The 15299-nt window shown below is 41.4% G+C and overlaps 1 protein-coding gene across 11 annotated transcripts in view; it reads left to right on the top strand.

Annotated features, from left to right (window-relative positions):
• RASGEF1B (RasGEF domain family member 1B) overlaps positions 1-15299 on the top strand; it is a 545064-nt gene that overhangs the window by 506699 nt on the left and 23066 nt on the right. For all 11 annotated transcript variants that reach the window (XM_072809891.1, XM_072809893.1, XM_072809892.1 and 8 more), the window contains one exon: positions 13449-13631. In XM_072809891.1, coding sequence (XP_072665992.1) covers positions 13449-13631 — 183 coding nt within the window. The remainder of the gene's footprint in view (positions 1-13448; positions 13632-15299) is intronic.

Raw genomic sequence — 15299 nt, 5'->3', positions numbered from 1 at the left:
TACACCTGTCTGAGTGATTTTTTGTTTAGTGCCAAAGAAGTAAGTTGATTCTGAATTGTCTGCTCTGCATTGTTTGTGCTCACAGAAACTGTACCTCTTTTCTCAAGGAGGTCAGCAGAAGTGTAGCATTTCTACAGTTTCCAGAGCTGTTGCTGGAAATCTCTGCCTTTAGGATTTCCCCTGGCTCAGGAAAGATGTGAGAAGATAATCTTCTAGGCATTTTCAAGCTCAGAAGAAGCCATGTTTTATTTAGATAGTGTCAGGAACATGACTTTTCCTTTCACCCTGAACCAAATCCATAGTTAGCTACACTCTAGGAACATGCAGTCCATCCTTGTATTCTAGGATCCAGTGGTGCCAAAAGGAGGCTAGCTATGCTTGAGAAAATCAGCTAGAGTAAAGCTGAAATACGTGAACTCTTTCTCATTCAGCTTTCAGGAACCTCAAATGAGAAAAGGAAGAAGGTGCCTCTCACCAAAGTGCAAAGTTCCTTTGGAATCTAGATGGGAATTGGGAAACCTGTAATTCCAGGATATTAAATTAAGCCTCTCCTCACTAAACAAATATACTTTCAAAGTTCAGCTGTGATAGGGAGGCCTTCCTCTACTTCAGTGGGTTTTTTTTTAAATTGGGGCACATGCCCAGCATTTGAAGGGAAACAAAAAGATAGTGATCAATATAAAGGTATTGGGTTTGTTAAGTATTTCACCAGAGTACTCTGATGAAATATGGAGCGAAAGCCCTCCAGACCTTTTTTGTTGTTGTTTTGAGTCCTACCTTTTCTAGCTTATTCTCTTAAGTGTAAAGGAAATGCTGACTTGACATTCTGGTAGAGAATTACAAAGCACCTGCAGCAGATGTTGAAGGATAGCTTTTGATTTCGTTCCCATACCCATCTTTTCCTCAACCTCTTTTCCAATTTGAATTGTCACCTGAAACCACCTTATCCTGGTGCACCTGCCTCATCATAAATAACATTGTGCAAAAGCAGTCACTAATTCAAACACAGTCTGCTGTTTAGAAAAAGGCAGCTTTTCATCTGGTGCTTTCCTTGGTTTGAAACCATTAGGCATGCCTTTCAAATCCATTCATCCCTTAAATCACCCAGAGCTTGCTTCCTTGCTTCTGGATCAATGTCAGGCTGAACTTTTTCAGAGTCCTTGGAAGAACATGATATATCTTGGTGACTGAATTAGCTGCCCCTGTAACATATCTTGTCTGTCAACCAACTTTTCAGCTTACCAAGTTAATTTTAGAAAAGAGCATTCATCTTGTATACCTGAGTTAGATATATCTTTTACTTCCCTTTGGGAAGTTTTCCAACAGAACCTGTAATCTGTATGCTAATTTCATGGTTCTAAGCTTTCTTTTAGCCTGGTTCATTGTTTTAAAAACCAGTATCTGTTTCCTGTTGTCTCATGGCATTTTTCCCCACCCCAAAGTGCCATCTTAACTGTAGGGGAACAAAATGCCTGTTTAAATATCTCTACCCAAACCAAAGAAGAATCATTTTAAAATTCTCATAAACTCCATTTGATTGGTACTACCTGAAAACACAAGTATGCTTTGATTTCTAAGGAGCCAGGCTTGAATGTGGCCGACCAAGCTTCCCTTCCAAACCACCAGGTTCTTCTTCTTTGAAGATGACTAGATAAATTGTATCTAGGCTCTGCACAGGCCTGCACATGTGCTTCCTAAACTGGGGTCTGATCTCCCTGAAGGTGTATGCAAACCTGTTGGTGTATTTCTCCCAGGACAGTGTGGGGAGAGGTTTGTGATCTCCCTAGAAAGTTAAGAGCCACTGGTCACATTGAATACATTCTGAGTTTCCCAGGAAATGATTTACAAATGAAACTTTGTAAGGTGAGAATTGCTTGTGAGATTAACCTGTTCTCTGCCTTATATTATTAGTAGTTATTAGAATAAAGTCAGCAGCTTTTTTCAAGTGTCTCATATAAATATCTTTTTTCAAAGGAATTAACTACTTTGAAGTTTGACTTAAAAGAAAGATTTTATTTATTCATTTAAGGGCAAGAGAGAGCATGAACCGTGGGGGAGAGGCAGAGGGAGAGGGAGAAGCAGACTCCCTGCTGAGCAAGGGGCCCTATACAACATGACACAACATGGGGCTCTATCCCAGGACTCCGGGATCATGACCTGAGCTGAAGGCAGACCTTAACCATGTGAGCCACCCAGGTGCCCCTTGAAGTTTGCCAGCATTTACTTAATGCTGTCACACATTCTAATTTTGGAAAAGTCAATTTTTCTCCGGGCAAGATTTTGGTTAGCAGATAGGTATATTGGATTGTGCAAAATTTGTGCTAAGGAAGGGTGGTAGACAGTGGAGAAGTTGGTTTTGAGGTTATATTGGAAACGGTAGAGGGGAGTAAATTGAGAGTTTAAAGGACTCTAGAGATAGAAAATATTAATTGTGAGAGCTATAAAGAGAAAGAGAAGAAATCAGAACTACACAGAGATGAAAACAAATAAATAAATGGAATCCCTGGGCTAAGAGCAGCCTCACCCGTTGCCTTTCTTCCACTACAGAAATCATTAGCAAATGATTCCTGGCATTAATTATGCCTGGAGATATAATGCTTTTCTGGATTCTTATGTCCAGTGCTTGGATATTTTGGTTTTTTAAATAAAACCAAGCTAATATTAATGTTTTGAGTTGAAAAATGAGGCATAGATGACAAATCTGAGTAATATGAACAAACAGTAGCTCTTGATGTGCTGATAACAGGGAAGATACTTGAAAGAAAAGACTCACTATGTTTATCTTCTTAGGTATTTAAGGTCTACTTCACGAACAGTACTTTCTGTACCATGCTGCTGACCTCCCCTTATTTGTCAAATGCGTTTATTACACAAGGCAGTTGGCCTTTTCAGAAAATTGCTAGATTGGCCACTTGTTAGAGATTGTCCAGAAATGGTTGTAATGAATCCTGTGATCCATGATCTTTATTTTGGTCATTTGTCTCACTAAGATGTTTTACTGGATTTTTTACTCAGTTAAGATTTTAAACACAAGCAAATATTACTGTATTTAATTGAATTCTAAGATTCCATCCATTGTAAGATGCTCTTTTATTTCATATTGCTTAAAAAAAAAAAAAGACTGTCACACATGCCTTTATCAGTATGTGCATTCCAATTAAAAAGATACTAAAATATAAAGAAGTGTGTTAAAATCTGAGCTCTAACTCGATGGGACTGTGCTTTGATTGCAAAGGTCAGTAGCATACATACTTCTGTTACCATGATATTATTGCTTATTAGTAAGAGTAATTCGTGGCATTAATACATCTTTGGAGCAATGACAGAACATGTAAAGCATATAAATTATGCTGATAGCCTACAATTTGGGAGGGACGGATTTTTTATTTAATGGTTAAATATTACAAGTTCAAGGAAGTCCATTTGTAGTTCAACATGATGTAGTATACTAAATTTTGAACCCGGAACCTGAGGATCTAGGTTTGAAACACTGTCCTATCTGTCCCTGATCTGCTGTGTAACCCCTGTCAGTTATGACAGTTTTTCTGAACCTCAGCTGCTTATACAGTCAAAACAGTGAGAAGATGTCTGCCAAACAGAGTAGCTCTAAGAATCCCAAAAGGCATTTACAGGCAGTAAACTTTACACAAATGGCAGCTGCTGATCTTCTCAGCCTCCTGTGCTATGCATCTAGGCATGTCTCTGATGAGCAGCCTTGAAGGGGAATCAGAGAAGTAAAGGAAGGTGGAATGTGGAGACCTTCCCAGCACAAAAGATCCAAAAGCAACAGAATGAGAAGGGAGGGAGAGGGCCTAAGGAATTCAAAGATGCCATCTTGCGTATAAGGCAAGTATAAGGCAACATAGAAAAATATGACCACTGTATGTGAATAAAGGGTTGGAGTCTCTTGGAGTGATTTCAAATCTCAGCAGTTGATTGTTGCTGTGTGCAAGTTCAACAACCAAGATGGTTCATGGGAGAATGAAATCAGCTGATTAGCGGTAGAACATAGGGCTGATTAGGAGGCAGAAAATGACCTGTGACATACCCTCTTCTTAAAATTGATTTGTAGGGATTTGTAGGGTAAGCTATAACCCCAATTTATTTACCTCAGTTTGGTTTCCATTGCTATTTGCAATATTTTCTTCCGTGCTTGGTTGGAGGGGATTGTCTGAGGGTTGCTGTTTTGTATCTTGTCAAAGAAATCTCATGAGTGACACATTTCCAAGGAATAATACAGAAGCCTTTTGCCATCGCTCTAATGATGCTCTAAGAAGAACTTTGCCATAAAAGAATTTAATGGTTTTGTTATAATTTAGGATTTTGGGAGGAGTGAATAAAATTGAGAATAATTTTCTAAATAAAAAACATGTGTTGGTGGTGGTATATTACCTTCTGAAGTTCTTATCAGAACTGTTAAGCACCAGATTAGGGCTTCATTAAATCTTCATTAAATCTTCATTTAATCTTCATTAAATCTGAGTCCTTGGTCAGATCTGAATCCTTGTCTGTTTTGTGGAAGTAAATAATCGAGAAGTACAAATATTTGTGGTGCTGATTCCTTGAAAGGGAACTGGGTGACACTTGACTATCATAGGCTAATGCTTATTGTCAGTGAACAGTAGGCAGCAGGGGTGCAGGACTCAGAGGGGTACGATTGGGTTCACTTGGTACTTTAGGCACATCACTGTGAGATCTTAGCCTGGTCACTTCATCTCACCTTCTAGGGTTTGTACACTTACAAAAATAGGAGATTGGAGCAGAGTGTGATGGCACGTGGGCTTTGGCTTCTTCCATGACTTGTTTTTGCAGTTGTTGCTAATCATTTAGGACGCACATTCTCCTACCTAGTTAGAGCCTTGGAATTTTTCTCACTCATCTTCAGGACGTGAGGTACCCACTTGTAATTTGATTGCAGTGGAAAGTGAAATAAAATCTGTTTTTCCTCCTGGACCAGATAATTTCTATGATCCTTTTGAACTTTTTTTCTTTTTTTTTAAATAAATTTATTTTTTATTGGTGTTCAATTTACCAACATACAGAATAACACCCAGTGCTCATCCCGTCAAGTGCCCCCCTCAGTGCCTGTCACCCATTCACCCCCACCCCCCCTCTCCTCCCCTTCCACCACCCCTAGTTTGTTTCCCAGAGTCAGGAGTCTTTATGTTCTGTCTCCCTTTCTGATATTTCCCACACATTTCTTCTCCCTTCCCTTATATTCCCTTTCACTATTATTTATATTCCCCAAATGAATGAGAACATACACTGTTTGTCCTTCTCCGACTGACTTACTTCACTCAGCATAATACCCTCCAGTTCCATCCACGTTGAAGCAAATGGTGGGTATTTGTCGTTTCTAATGGCTGAGGAATATTCCATTGTATACATAGACCACATCTTCTTTATCCATTCATCTTTCGATGGACACCGAGGCTCCTTCCACAGTTTGGCTATTGTGGACATTGCTGCTAGAAACATCGGGGTGCAGGTGTCCTGGCATTTCATTGCATCTGAATCTTTGGGGTAAATCCCCAACAGTGCAATTGCTGGGTCGTAGGGCAGGTCTATTTTTAACTCTTTGAGGAACCTCCACACAGTTCCCCAGAGTGGCTGCACCAGTTCACATTCCCACCAACAGTGTAAGAGGGTTCCCTTTTCTCCGCATCCTCTCCAACATTTGTGGTTTCCTGCCTTGTTAATTGTCCCCATTCTCACTGGTGTGAGGTGGTATCTCATTGTGGTTTGGATTTGTATTTCCCTGATGGCAAGTGATGCGGAGCATTTTCTCATGTGCGTGTTGGCCATGTCTATGTCTTCCTCTGTGAGATTTCTCTTCATGTCTTTTGCCCATTTCATGACTGGATTGTTTGTTTCTTTGGTGTTGAGTTTAATAAGTTCTTCACAAATCTTGGAAACTAGCCCTTTATCTGATAGGTCATTTGCAAATATCTTCTCCCATTCTGTAGGTTGTCTTTGAGTTTTGTTGACTGTATCCTTTGCTGTGCAAAAGCTTCTTATCTTGATGAAGTCCCAATAGTTCATTTTTGCTTTTGTTTCTTTTGCCTTCGTGGATGTATCTTGCAAGAAGTTACTGTGGCCGAGTTCAAAAAGGGTGTTGCCTGTGTTCTCCTCTAGGATTTTGATGGAATCTTGTCTCAAATTTAGATCTTTCATCCATTTTGAGTTTATCTTTGTGTCTGGTGAAAGAGAGTGGTCTAGTTTCATTCTTCTGCATGTGGATGTCCAATTTTCCCAGCACCATTTATTGAAGAGACTGTCTTTCTTCCAATGGATAGTCTTTCCTGGTTTGTCGAATATTAGTTGACCATAAAGTTGAGGGTCCGCTTCTGGGTTCTCTATTCTGTTCCATTGATCTATGTGTCTGTTTTTGTGCCAGTACCACACTGTCTTGATGACCACAGCTTTGTAGTACAACCTGAAATCTGGCATTGTGATGCCCCCAGATATGGTTTTCTTTTTTAAAACTCCCCTGGCTATTCGGGGTCTTTTCTGATTCCACACAAATCTTAAAATAATTTGTTCTAACTCTCTGAAGAAAGTCCATGGTATTTTATAGGGATTGCATTAAACGTGTAAATTGCCCTGGGTAACATTGACATTTTCACAATATTAATTCTGCCAATCCATGAGCATGGAATATTTTTCCATCTCTCTGTCTTCCTCAATTTCTTTCAGAAGTGTTCTATAGTTTTTAGTGTATAGATCCTTCACCTCTTTGGTTAGGTTTATTCCTAAGTATCTTGTGCTTTTGGGTGCAATTGTCAATGGGATTGACTCCTTAATTTCTCTTTCTTCAGTCTCATTCTTAGTGTATAGAAATGTCACTGATTTCTGGGCATTGATTTTGTATCCTGCCATGCTACCAAATTGCTGTATGAGTTCTAGCAATCTTGGGGTGGAGGCTTTTGGGTTTTCTATGTAGAGTATCATGTCATCGGCGAAGAGGGAGAGTTTGACTTCTTCTTTGCCAATTTGAATGCCTTTAATGTCTTTTTGTTGTCTGATTGCTGAGGCTAGGACTTCCAGTACTATGTTGAATGGCAGTGGTGAGAGTGGACATCCCTGTCGTGTTCCTGATCTTAGAGGAAAGGCTCCCAGTGCTTCCCCATTGAGAATGATATTTGCTGTGGGCTTTTCATAGATGGCTTTTAAGATGTTGGGGAATGTTCCCTCTATCCCTACACTCTGAAGAGTTTTGATCAGGAATGGATGCTGTATTTTGTCAAATGCTTTCTCTGCATCTAATGAGAGGATCATATGGTTCTTGGTTTTTCTCTTGCTGATATGATGAATCACATTGATTATTTTACGAGTGTTGAACCAGCCTTGTGTCCCGGGAATAAATCCTACTTGGTCATGGTGAATAATCTTCTTAATGTACTGTTGGATCCAATTGGCTAGTATCTTGTTGAGAATTTTTGCATCCATGTACATCAGGGATATTGGTCTGTAATTCTCCTTTTTGGTGGGGTCTTTGTCTGGTTTTGGAATTAAGGTGATGCTGGCCTCATAGAACGAATTTGGAAATACTCCATCTCTTTCTATCTTTCCAAACAGCTTTAGGAGAATAGGTATGGTTTCTTCTTTAAACGTTTGATAAAATTCCCCTGGAAGCCATCTGGTCCTGGACTTTTGTGTCTTGGGAGGTTTTTGATGACTGCTTCAATTTCCTCCCTGGTTATTGGCCTGTTCAGGTTTTCTGTTTCTTCCTGTTCCAGTTTTGGTAGTTTGTGGCTTTCCAGGAATGCATCCATTTCTTCTAGATTGCCTAATTTATTGGCGTATAGCTGTTCATAATATGTTTTTAAAATCGTTTGTATTTCCTTGGTGTTGGTCGTGATCTCTCCTTTCTCACTCATGATTTTATTAATTTGAGTCTTCTCTCTCTTCTTTTTAATAAGGCTGGCTAATGGTTTATCTATCTTATTAATTCTTTCAAAGAACCAACTCCTGGTTCTATTGATCTGTTCCAGAGTTCTTCTGGTCTCGATTTCGTTAAGTTCTGCTCGAATCTTTATTAACTCTCTTCTTCTGCTGGGTGTAGGATCTATTTGCTGTTTTTTCTCTAGCTCCTGTAGGTGTAAGGTTAGCTTTTGTATTTGAGTTCTTTCCAGTTTTTGAATGGATGCTTGTATTGCAATGTATTTCCCCCTTAGGACTGCTTTTCCTGCATCCCAAAGATTTTGAACAGTTGTATCTTCATTTTCATTAGTTTCCATGAATCTTTTTAATTCTTCCTTAATTTCCTGGTTGACCCTTTCATCTTTTAGCAGGATGGTCCTTAACCTCCACGTGTTTGAGGTCCTTCCAAACTTCTTGTTGTGATTTAGTTCTAATTTCAAGGCATTATGGTCTGAGAATATGCAGGGGACAATCCTAATCTTTTGGTATCAGTTCAGACCCGATTTGTGACCCAGTATGTGGTCTATTCTGGAGAAAGTTCCATGTGCACTTGAGAAGAATGTGTATTCAGTTGAGTTTGGATGTAAAGTTCTGTAGAGATCTGTGAAATTCATCTGGTCCAGTGTATCATTTAAAGCTCTTGTTTCTTTGGAGATGTTGTGCTTAGAAGACCTATCGAGTATAGAAAGAGCTAGATTGAAGTCACCAAGTATAAGTGTATTATTATCTAAGTAGGTCTTAACTTTGGTTATTAATTGATTGATATATTTGGCAGCTCCCACATTCGGGGCATATATATTGAGGATTGTTAAGTCCTCTTGTTGGATAGATCCTTTAAGTATGAGATAGTGTCCCTCTTCATCTCTCACTATAGTCTTCGGGGTAAATTTTAGTTTATCTGATATAAGGATGGCTACCCCTGCTTTCTTTTGAGGACCATTTGAATGGTAAATGGTTCTCCAACCTTTTATTTTAAGGCTGTAGGTGTCCTTCTGTCTAAAATGAGTCTCTTGTAGACAGCAAATAGATGGGTCCTGCTTTTTTATCCAGTCTGAAACCCTGCGCCTTTTGATGGGGTCATTAAGCCCGTTCACGTTCAGAGTTACTACTGAAAGATAGGAGTTTAGTGTCATCATGATATCTATTCCGTCCTTGTTTTTGTGGATTGTTCCACTTAACTTCTTAAAGGGGAATTATAAGAGTCCCCCTTAAAATTTCTTGCAGAGCTGGTTTGGAGGTCACATATTCTTTCAGTTCCTGCCTGTCTTGGAAGCTCTTTATCTCTCCTTCCATTCTGAATGAGAGCTTTGCTGGATAAAGTATTCTTGGTTGCATGTTCTTCTCATTTAGTACCCTAAGTATATCCTGCCAGCCCTTTCTGGCCTGCCAGGTCTCTGTGGAGAGGTCTGCCGTTACCCTAATACTCCTCCCCGTAAAAGTCAGGGATTTCTTGTCTCTTGCTGCTTTAAGGATCTTCTCTTTATCTTTGGAATTTGCAAGCTTAACTATTAAATGTCGAGGTGTTGAATGGTTTTTATTGATTTTAGGGGGGATCTCTCTATTTCCTGGATCTGAATGCCTGTTTCCCTTCCCAGATTAGGAAAGTTTTCAGCTATGATTTGTTCAAATACATATTCTGGCCCTCTGGCCCTTTCGGCGCCCTCGGGAACCCCAATTAAACGTAGGTTTTTCTTCTTTAGGCTGACGTTTATTTCCCTTAATCTATCTTCATGGTCTTTTAATTGTCTCTTTTCCTCAGTTTCCCTCCATGCCATCAACTTGTCTTCTATGTCACTCACTCGTTCTTCCACCTCGTTAACCCTCGTTGTTAGGACTTCTAGTTTGGATTGCATCTCATTCAGTTGATTTTTAATTTCTGCCTGATTGGATCTAAATTCTGCAGTCATGAAGTCTCTTGAGTCCTTTATGCTTTTTTCTAGAGCCACCAGTAGCTGTATAATAGTGCTTCTGAATTGGCTTTCTGACATTGAATTGTAATCCACATTTTGTAACTCTGTGGGAGAGAGGACTGTTTCTGATTCTTTCTTTTGAGGTGAGGTTTTCCTTGTAGTCATTTTGCTCAGTGCAGAGTGGCCAAGAACAAGTTGTATTGGGAAAAGGAGAAAAAGAGAGGAGAGAAAGAAGGAAAGAAAAGAGAAAAGAAAAAAAGAAAAAAGGAAGAAAAAAGAAAAAAAAAGAAAAGAGAAAGAAAAATAAAGAAAGGGGAAAAAAAGGGTGGGGGAAGCAAACAGAAAAAAAAAAAAAAAAAGCCACGGGGGAGTATCTTCTGATTCTGTGTACTTTAAGTCCCTTGACTTCCCCTGGAACTGGTCCGTCTAGCTGGTCTTCTGGGGGAGGGGCCTGTTGTGCTGATTTTCAGGTGTTAGCACTTGGGGGAGCTGCTGTGCCCCTGCCTGGTGCAGGGCTCAGTGGGGGTTGTTTACCCCGTGAGGCCCCAGGAGGATTAACCGCAGTGGCGGGGCCAGCTCTGGAGCCCTGGAGTCAGCTCCTGCAGTAGCTCCAGAGCTCTCCGTCTGCAGGGCCTGGAGGCTCCAGGCGGGGCCGCTGATCTGCTCAGCTCGGGGCAGGAGCGTCCTCGCTGTCCTGGGCCCTCCCGGCCTCTGCCTGTCCCGGGGGAGGCCGGATCCTGGGCTGTGTCCCGGCGCCCTGTGCTCCGGGGCCTACGTTGGTGGATTCGCGCTCCCACCCCGCAGCCCCCTCCGCGGAGCCGCCCCCGAGCCCCCCCAGCTGCTCCCGCCCCGCAGCCCCCTCCGCGGAGCCGCCCCCGAGGCCCCCGAGCTGCTCCCGCCCCGCAGCCCCCTCCGCGGAGCCACCCCCGAGCCCCCCGAGCTGCTCCGGGTCCCGCCGTGCGCGCTGCAGCCCTTAGGGAGCTCGGCGCACTCCCCCGGGGCGCAGGTGTCTGTTAGTGTCCCCGGGAGCCCGAGGGCATCCCCGCCCTCCTGGGTCCTGCTCCACCTCCCCGCGAGCCCCTTTCCGCCCGGGAAGGTCGGTGCAGCTCCTGCTCCTCCGGGACGGGGCTCTCCAGTCCTGGGGACACTCGCCCCGGCCTCAGCCCGGCTCCTCGCGGGGCCTCTCCCCCTTGGAGGCCTTTTGTGTCTTTATGTCTTTTTCCCCGTCTTCCTACCTGGATAGAAGTGCGAACTCTTCTCACTGTAGCATTCCAGCTGGTCTCTCTTTAAATCTCAGGCTGAATTCGTCGATTTTCAGGATGATTTGAAGGTTATCTAGGTAATTTGGTGGGGACAGGTGACTTGGGGACCCTACGCTTCCGTCATCTTGCCCCTTTTCCCCTCCTTTTGAAGTTTTAACATTTTCTGGTTTTCTGAAATAATTCCCAAGTCTTTGGCCAACTATATTCCCAAATCACTTTATTTGGATGCTTTCAGTAATGATGAATAAGTGGAGAAATTGAAGAAAATCATGGTTCTTAGCAAAAACAAAACAAAACAAAACAAAACAAAAAAACAAAAAACCTCCAAGGTCATGATAGAGGTCCACCTGTGATCGTGTTCAGGAAGGACACTGTTTGATTTTAACGATCTAAAGCTTTTTTTTTCCCCCAAAGATTTTATGTATTTGAGAGAGAGTGAGAGCTGGCAGGGAGAGGGGCAGAAGGAAAGGGACAAGTAGAACCCCCACTGAGCGGGGGAGCCCAGCTTGGGGCTGGATTCCATGATCTGAGGTCATGACCTAAGCCAAAGGCAGGCACTTAACAGACTGAGCCACCCAGGTGCTCCTATCCAACTAAATAAAGCTTTTTAAAGCCAGAAATAGGTAACCAGATTCAGATGGACGGTCCCTTCCAGGCTATCAGACAAAACTTTTAGGCACTTCTCATCTCAGGGTCCTAGAGTTTCAGTTTAAGGACATTTTGAGTTTCTTGGGGCAAGGGTAGATGGGGTCTTTTTTTTTTTTTTTTATCTTCCCACGAAGAACAACTCATTTGCAAAGATTATATTGCAAATGAATCATACTCATTGAAAACTATCAATTTGATTTCAACTACGTGTGGAGCAATTGTGTTAATGCTTACATCCCATAGTCCCCGGTCTTTTGGCTGTTATGACCCTGTCCTGCCTCAGTGAGAGGCATGGCAATGATGATGCAGGTAGTGGCAGATTGCCCAGAGTGATTCTTAATAATAAGTTTCTTCCTGTTTGTGGCTGGTTTTTCCTTTTTCATTCCCCCTTGGCATTGGTTTGTGGATGGGAGAAAGTACAAAATGCTGAAGCTTGTCTTCTGTTTCTTTTTCTTGATGTTTCCTTCCCTAAATGCTGTTTTCACCTATCAGGTTGTCTTATTAGTAGATTTCTTTTTTCCAGCACCCCACCCCTGGCCACCCCTGCTGAGGCACACGCACATGTTACAATGCCGTGGTCCCCATTCGCTGGAGCTGAACAGATGCGCTTGGAGTGAAGGATGTGCCTTCTCAGACAGGGCGCCGCACCCCTTCCCCATTCGGATGCAAATATCTATTGGCGTCTCGAAAAGAAGGATTAGCCCAGGTTATGTCCTTCTGCAGCCTTCACACACCCTGTCCCAGTCCAAAGCCTGGAGTTGGCTTTCATTGTTTGCCTTCTGGAACTCTCAATCTGGCAGCTGCTGAATACCTCCATTGTCCAGACATGCTGCCAGAAACCAAGAGTCTGTTCTCAGGGTCCAGAGCTCTGTCCCTAGGAATCCAAGTAATAATTTAATAGCCTCTGGCTTTCCTGAGCACCCTCTAACAAGGGCTTTGTGAGTTATAAGGCATACAAATAGAGAGGGCCGTCACAGGACTTCTTGTTCCCCAAATCAGGTGCCTCTCAGCCCATGTGTTTGCAGAGAACTGAGGCTTTACAGAGCCCCCGCTCTGAAAGAATTTGACACAAAGGAGTGAAAATGAACAGCATCAGATCCCGGATGGAAGCTGGAGGGTCAGCATTAAATCTCTTGATTGACATATGTACAGCTGTACGTGCATCTGTCAACACTCATGCAGCCACATGCATGTGCGCGCGCGCACACACACACACAATGTACTTTAATTCTAGGCCTCTCTTACAATTTCATTTTTTCAACTTCTATTTTGATTATCTTCTACTATTCCCAGTGTCAGTCCAGTATTTATTATATGTGACGTAATTCTTCCCAACCAGCTTGGAAGTCTTGCACATTTCTCCCTTAGGATAATTGTTTGACTCAGTGAGATAAAACAGTTGGAAACTCATTCTCTTCCTCATATATGAAGGAGTAAGATCTAAGTATGGCAGCTGGAAACTTGAATTCAAATCCAAACTGGATCCTCTGATCTAAGCATTATATGGTGTTTGACTGAACTAGATTGCTACTCAAAAGTATGCATACATGTGTTACTCAAAGAGCAATTTGCTTTCTTGATGGGTTCTGATATGCTATCACAACCTAATCCTATTCTTTAAATGACCTATTTCTATTAATGCTTACCTTTTTTCTGGACTGCATATTACTGACTGTATGTTTTCTCCTTTTGCAATTCATTTTAGGAAAGCATGCCTCAGACTCCTCCCTTTTCAGCCATGTTTGACAGCAGTGGTTACAACCGAAACCTCTATCAGCCTGCAGATGACAGCTGTGGAGGATTGTATTACCATGACAACAACCTCCTTTCTGGATCTCTAGAAGCACTCATCCAGCACTTAGTACCTAACGTGGATTACTATCCGGATGTAGGTATCTCTGTTCCTCTGAAACACATCCTTGGTATTCTTCGATAAAAAATACAAAAATACAACAGGAACCCTAGATACTACTGAATTATATCTGGGTTGCTAAGAATTTTTCGAATGAGAAATTGCACATTGATTATGGAACATTTTGAGGTCAAATTCAGCCTGAGTATGATTCAGATTTTGATTATTTTCTGCATATCCATTTCTTTTCAGGATTGGTACCACACTGTAGACAGTCAGATAACATGTAAGGGAAGCATCCGTAGATTTAATTCATGTCTATACCTTGGTCTTTACATAGAAATGCTGGAGGATATTGGATACTCCTAGAATACTTAATGCTTTTTTTGTTTCCAAGACCACTACTATGTTGAGAAAAGTGAAGCTGGACAGGAAAACTTTATAGAAAGGAGAACAACAGTTATATTCAAGATGCAATTCTTTATAGATTGCTTATGTTTTGCTTTGATAGCCATCATCTATATAGATAATACTTTCTAATCTAGGGAGTTCATTTACATTTTTTCAGTCTTTATGGCAATTGCAAGAGGCCAGAGAGGAGAACACTGAAATTCAGAATGTTGAATAATCCACACATGGTCTCACCCCCAGGATCAGCAATCAGACCTAGGTTTTATGTTTCTGGGCAAGTGGTATCTTCCTTCCCCTTTGATTGTGCCACAGAGGCCCCGGTTATTCAACAACAGCTGGCTGTTGATAGATTTCATGAAAATATCTAGACACCGGGTTCATATGTTTTTATAAATATAATAATGACCTTGGTGTGCGAAGGATAGTTTGTGCTTGCCACTGTAAGTCACCATAGTGTTTCTTCCTGAGTTATCTCTCTGTGTGATTTGTTACATAGCATTTTGAAATATGTTGTCACACAGGGAAAACTTGTACTCAAAAGTAAAAGGAATCCCTTGTTCAGCCCTGTAAGTGTTTATGAGCTGAGCTATTAAAGGCTCATAAGGAGGGGAGGGGTAAAAAAAAAAATAAAAAAAAAAAAAGGCCCTGGCATTTTTCTTTTCACTGGGAGTCTGAAACTATTTTAACAAATAAGCTCTACTTCATTCTGGCTTCTTGGGAGACGATGTAGTTAAAGAGAAGTATATAGTTTGATACTGTGCTTTATCGAATTGCTTAGCCTTTGAGCAAGTAAACAGATGACTTGAAAACCCGCCTTTGAATGTTCTGGCACAAGCACACAAACACCGCTGTGTGCCACAGTAGACACACTGGAGAATTCTTGAGCTGATGTAGATCGGGTGTTTTTTTGGTTTCCATTGAGTTACCATAATATTTGGACACAGAACAAGATTCTGTATGGGTGGTATATTTATGTTAAATCTATTTCCCTGAGCTGAATTTAATTCTTCTTTGCTAGAATGAGTTATGTGTCCTGGTGTCCTGCCTCCCAGAGGGTGGACATGAAAGTGTGCTTTGAGTAATTTCATTAGATAAACTTATCTTGTACTTCTATTATTTTTAGTACAATTTAAGGGAAAAGATATATCAGAAGGCAAAGGAAAAATCCATCTTAAAATGTTTTACTACTAAGCATTACTTTTGAAACTGCAGCATATTAACTTTGATCAAGAGAACTTAATGAAATACAAAGTATAATCTATAGGAAAGATATTAGTCTCAGAGAGAATGTAA

Source organism: Canis lupus, chromosome 33, assembly GCF_048164855.1.
Source record: "Canis lupus baileyi chromosome 33, mCanLup2.hap1, whole genome shotgun sequence".
Lineage (NCBI taxonomy): Eukaryota > Metazoa > Chordata > Mammalia > Carnivora > Canidae > Canis > Canis lupus.
The sequence above is the reverse complement of the archived record's forward strand: the minus strand, read 5'-3'. Positions and strand labels throughout refer to the sequence as shown.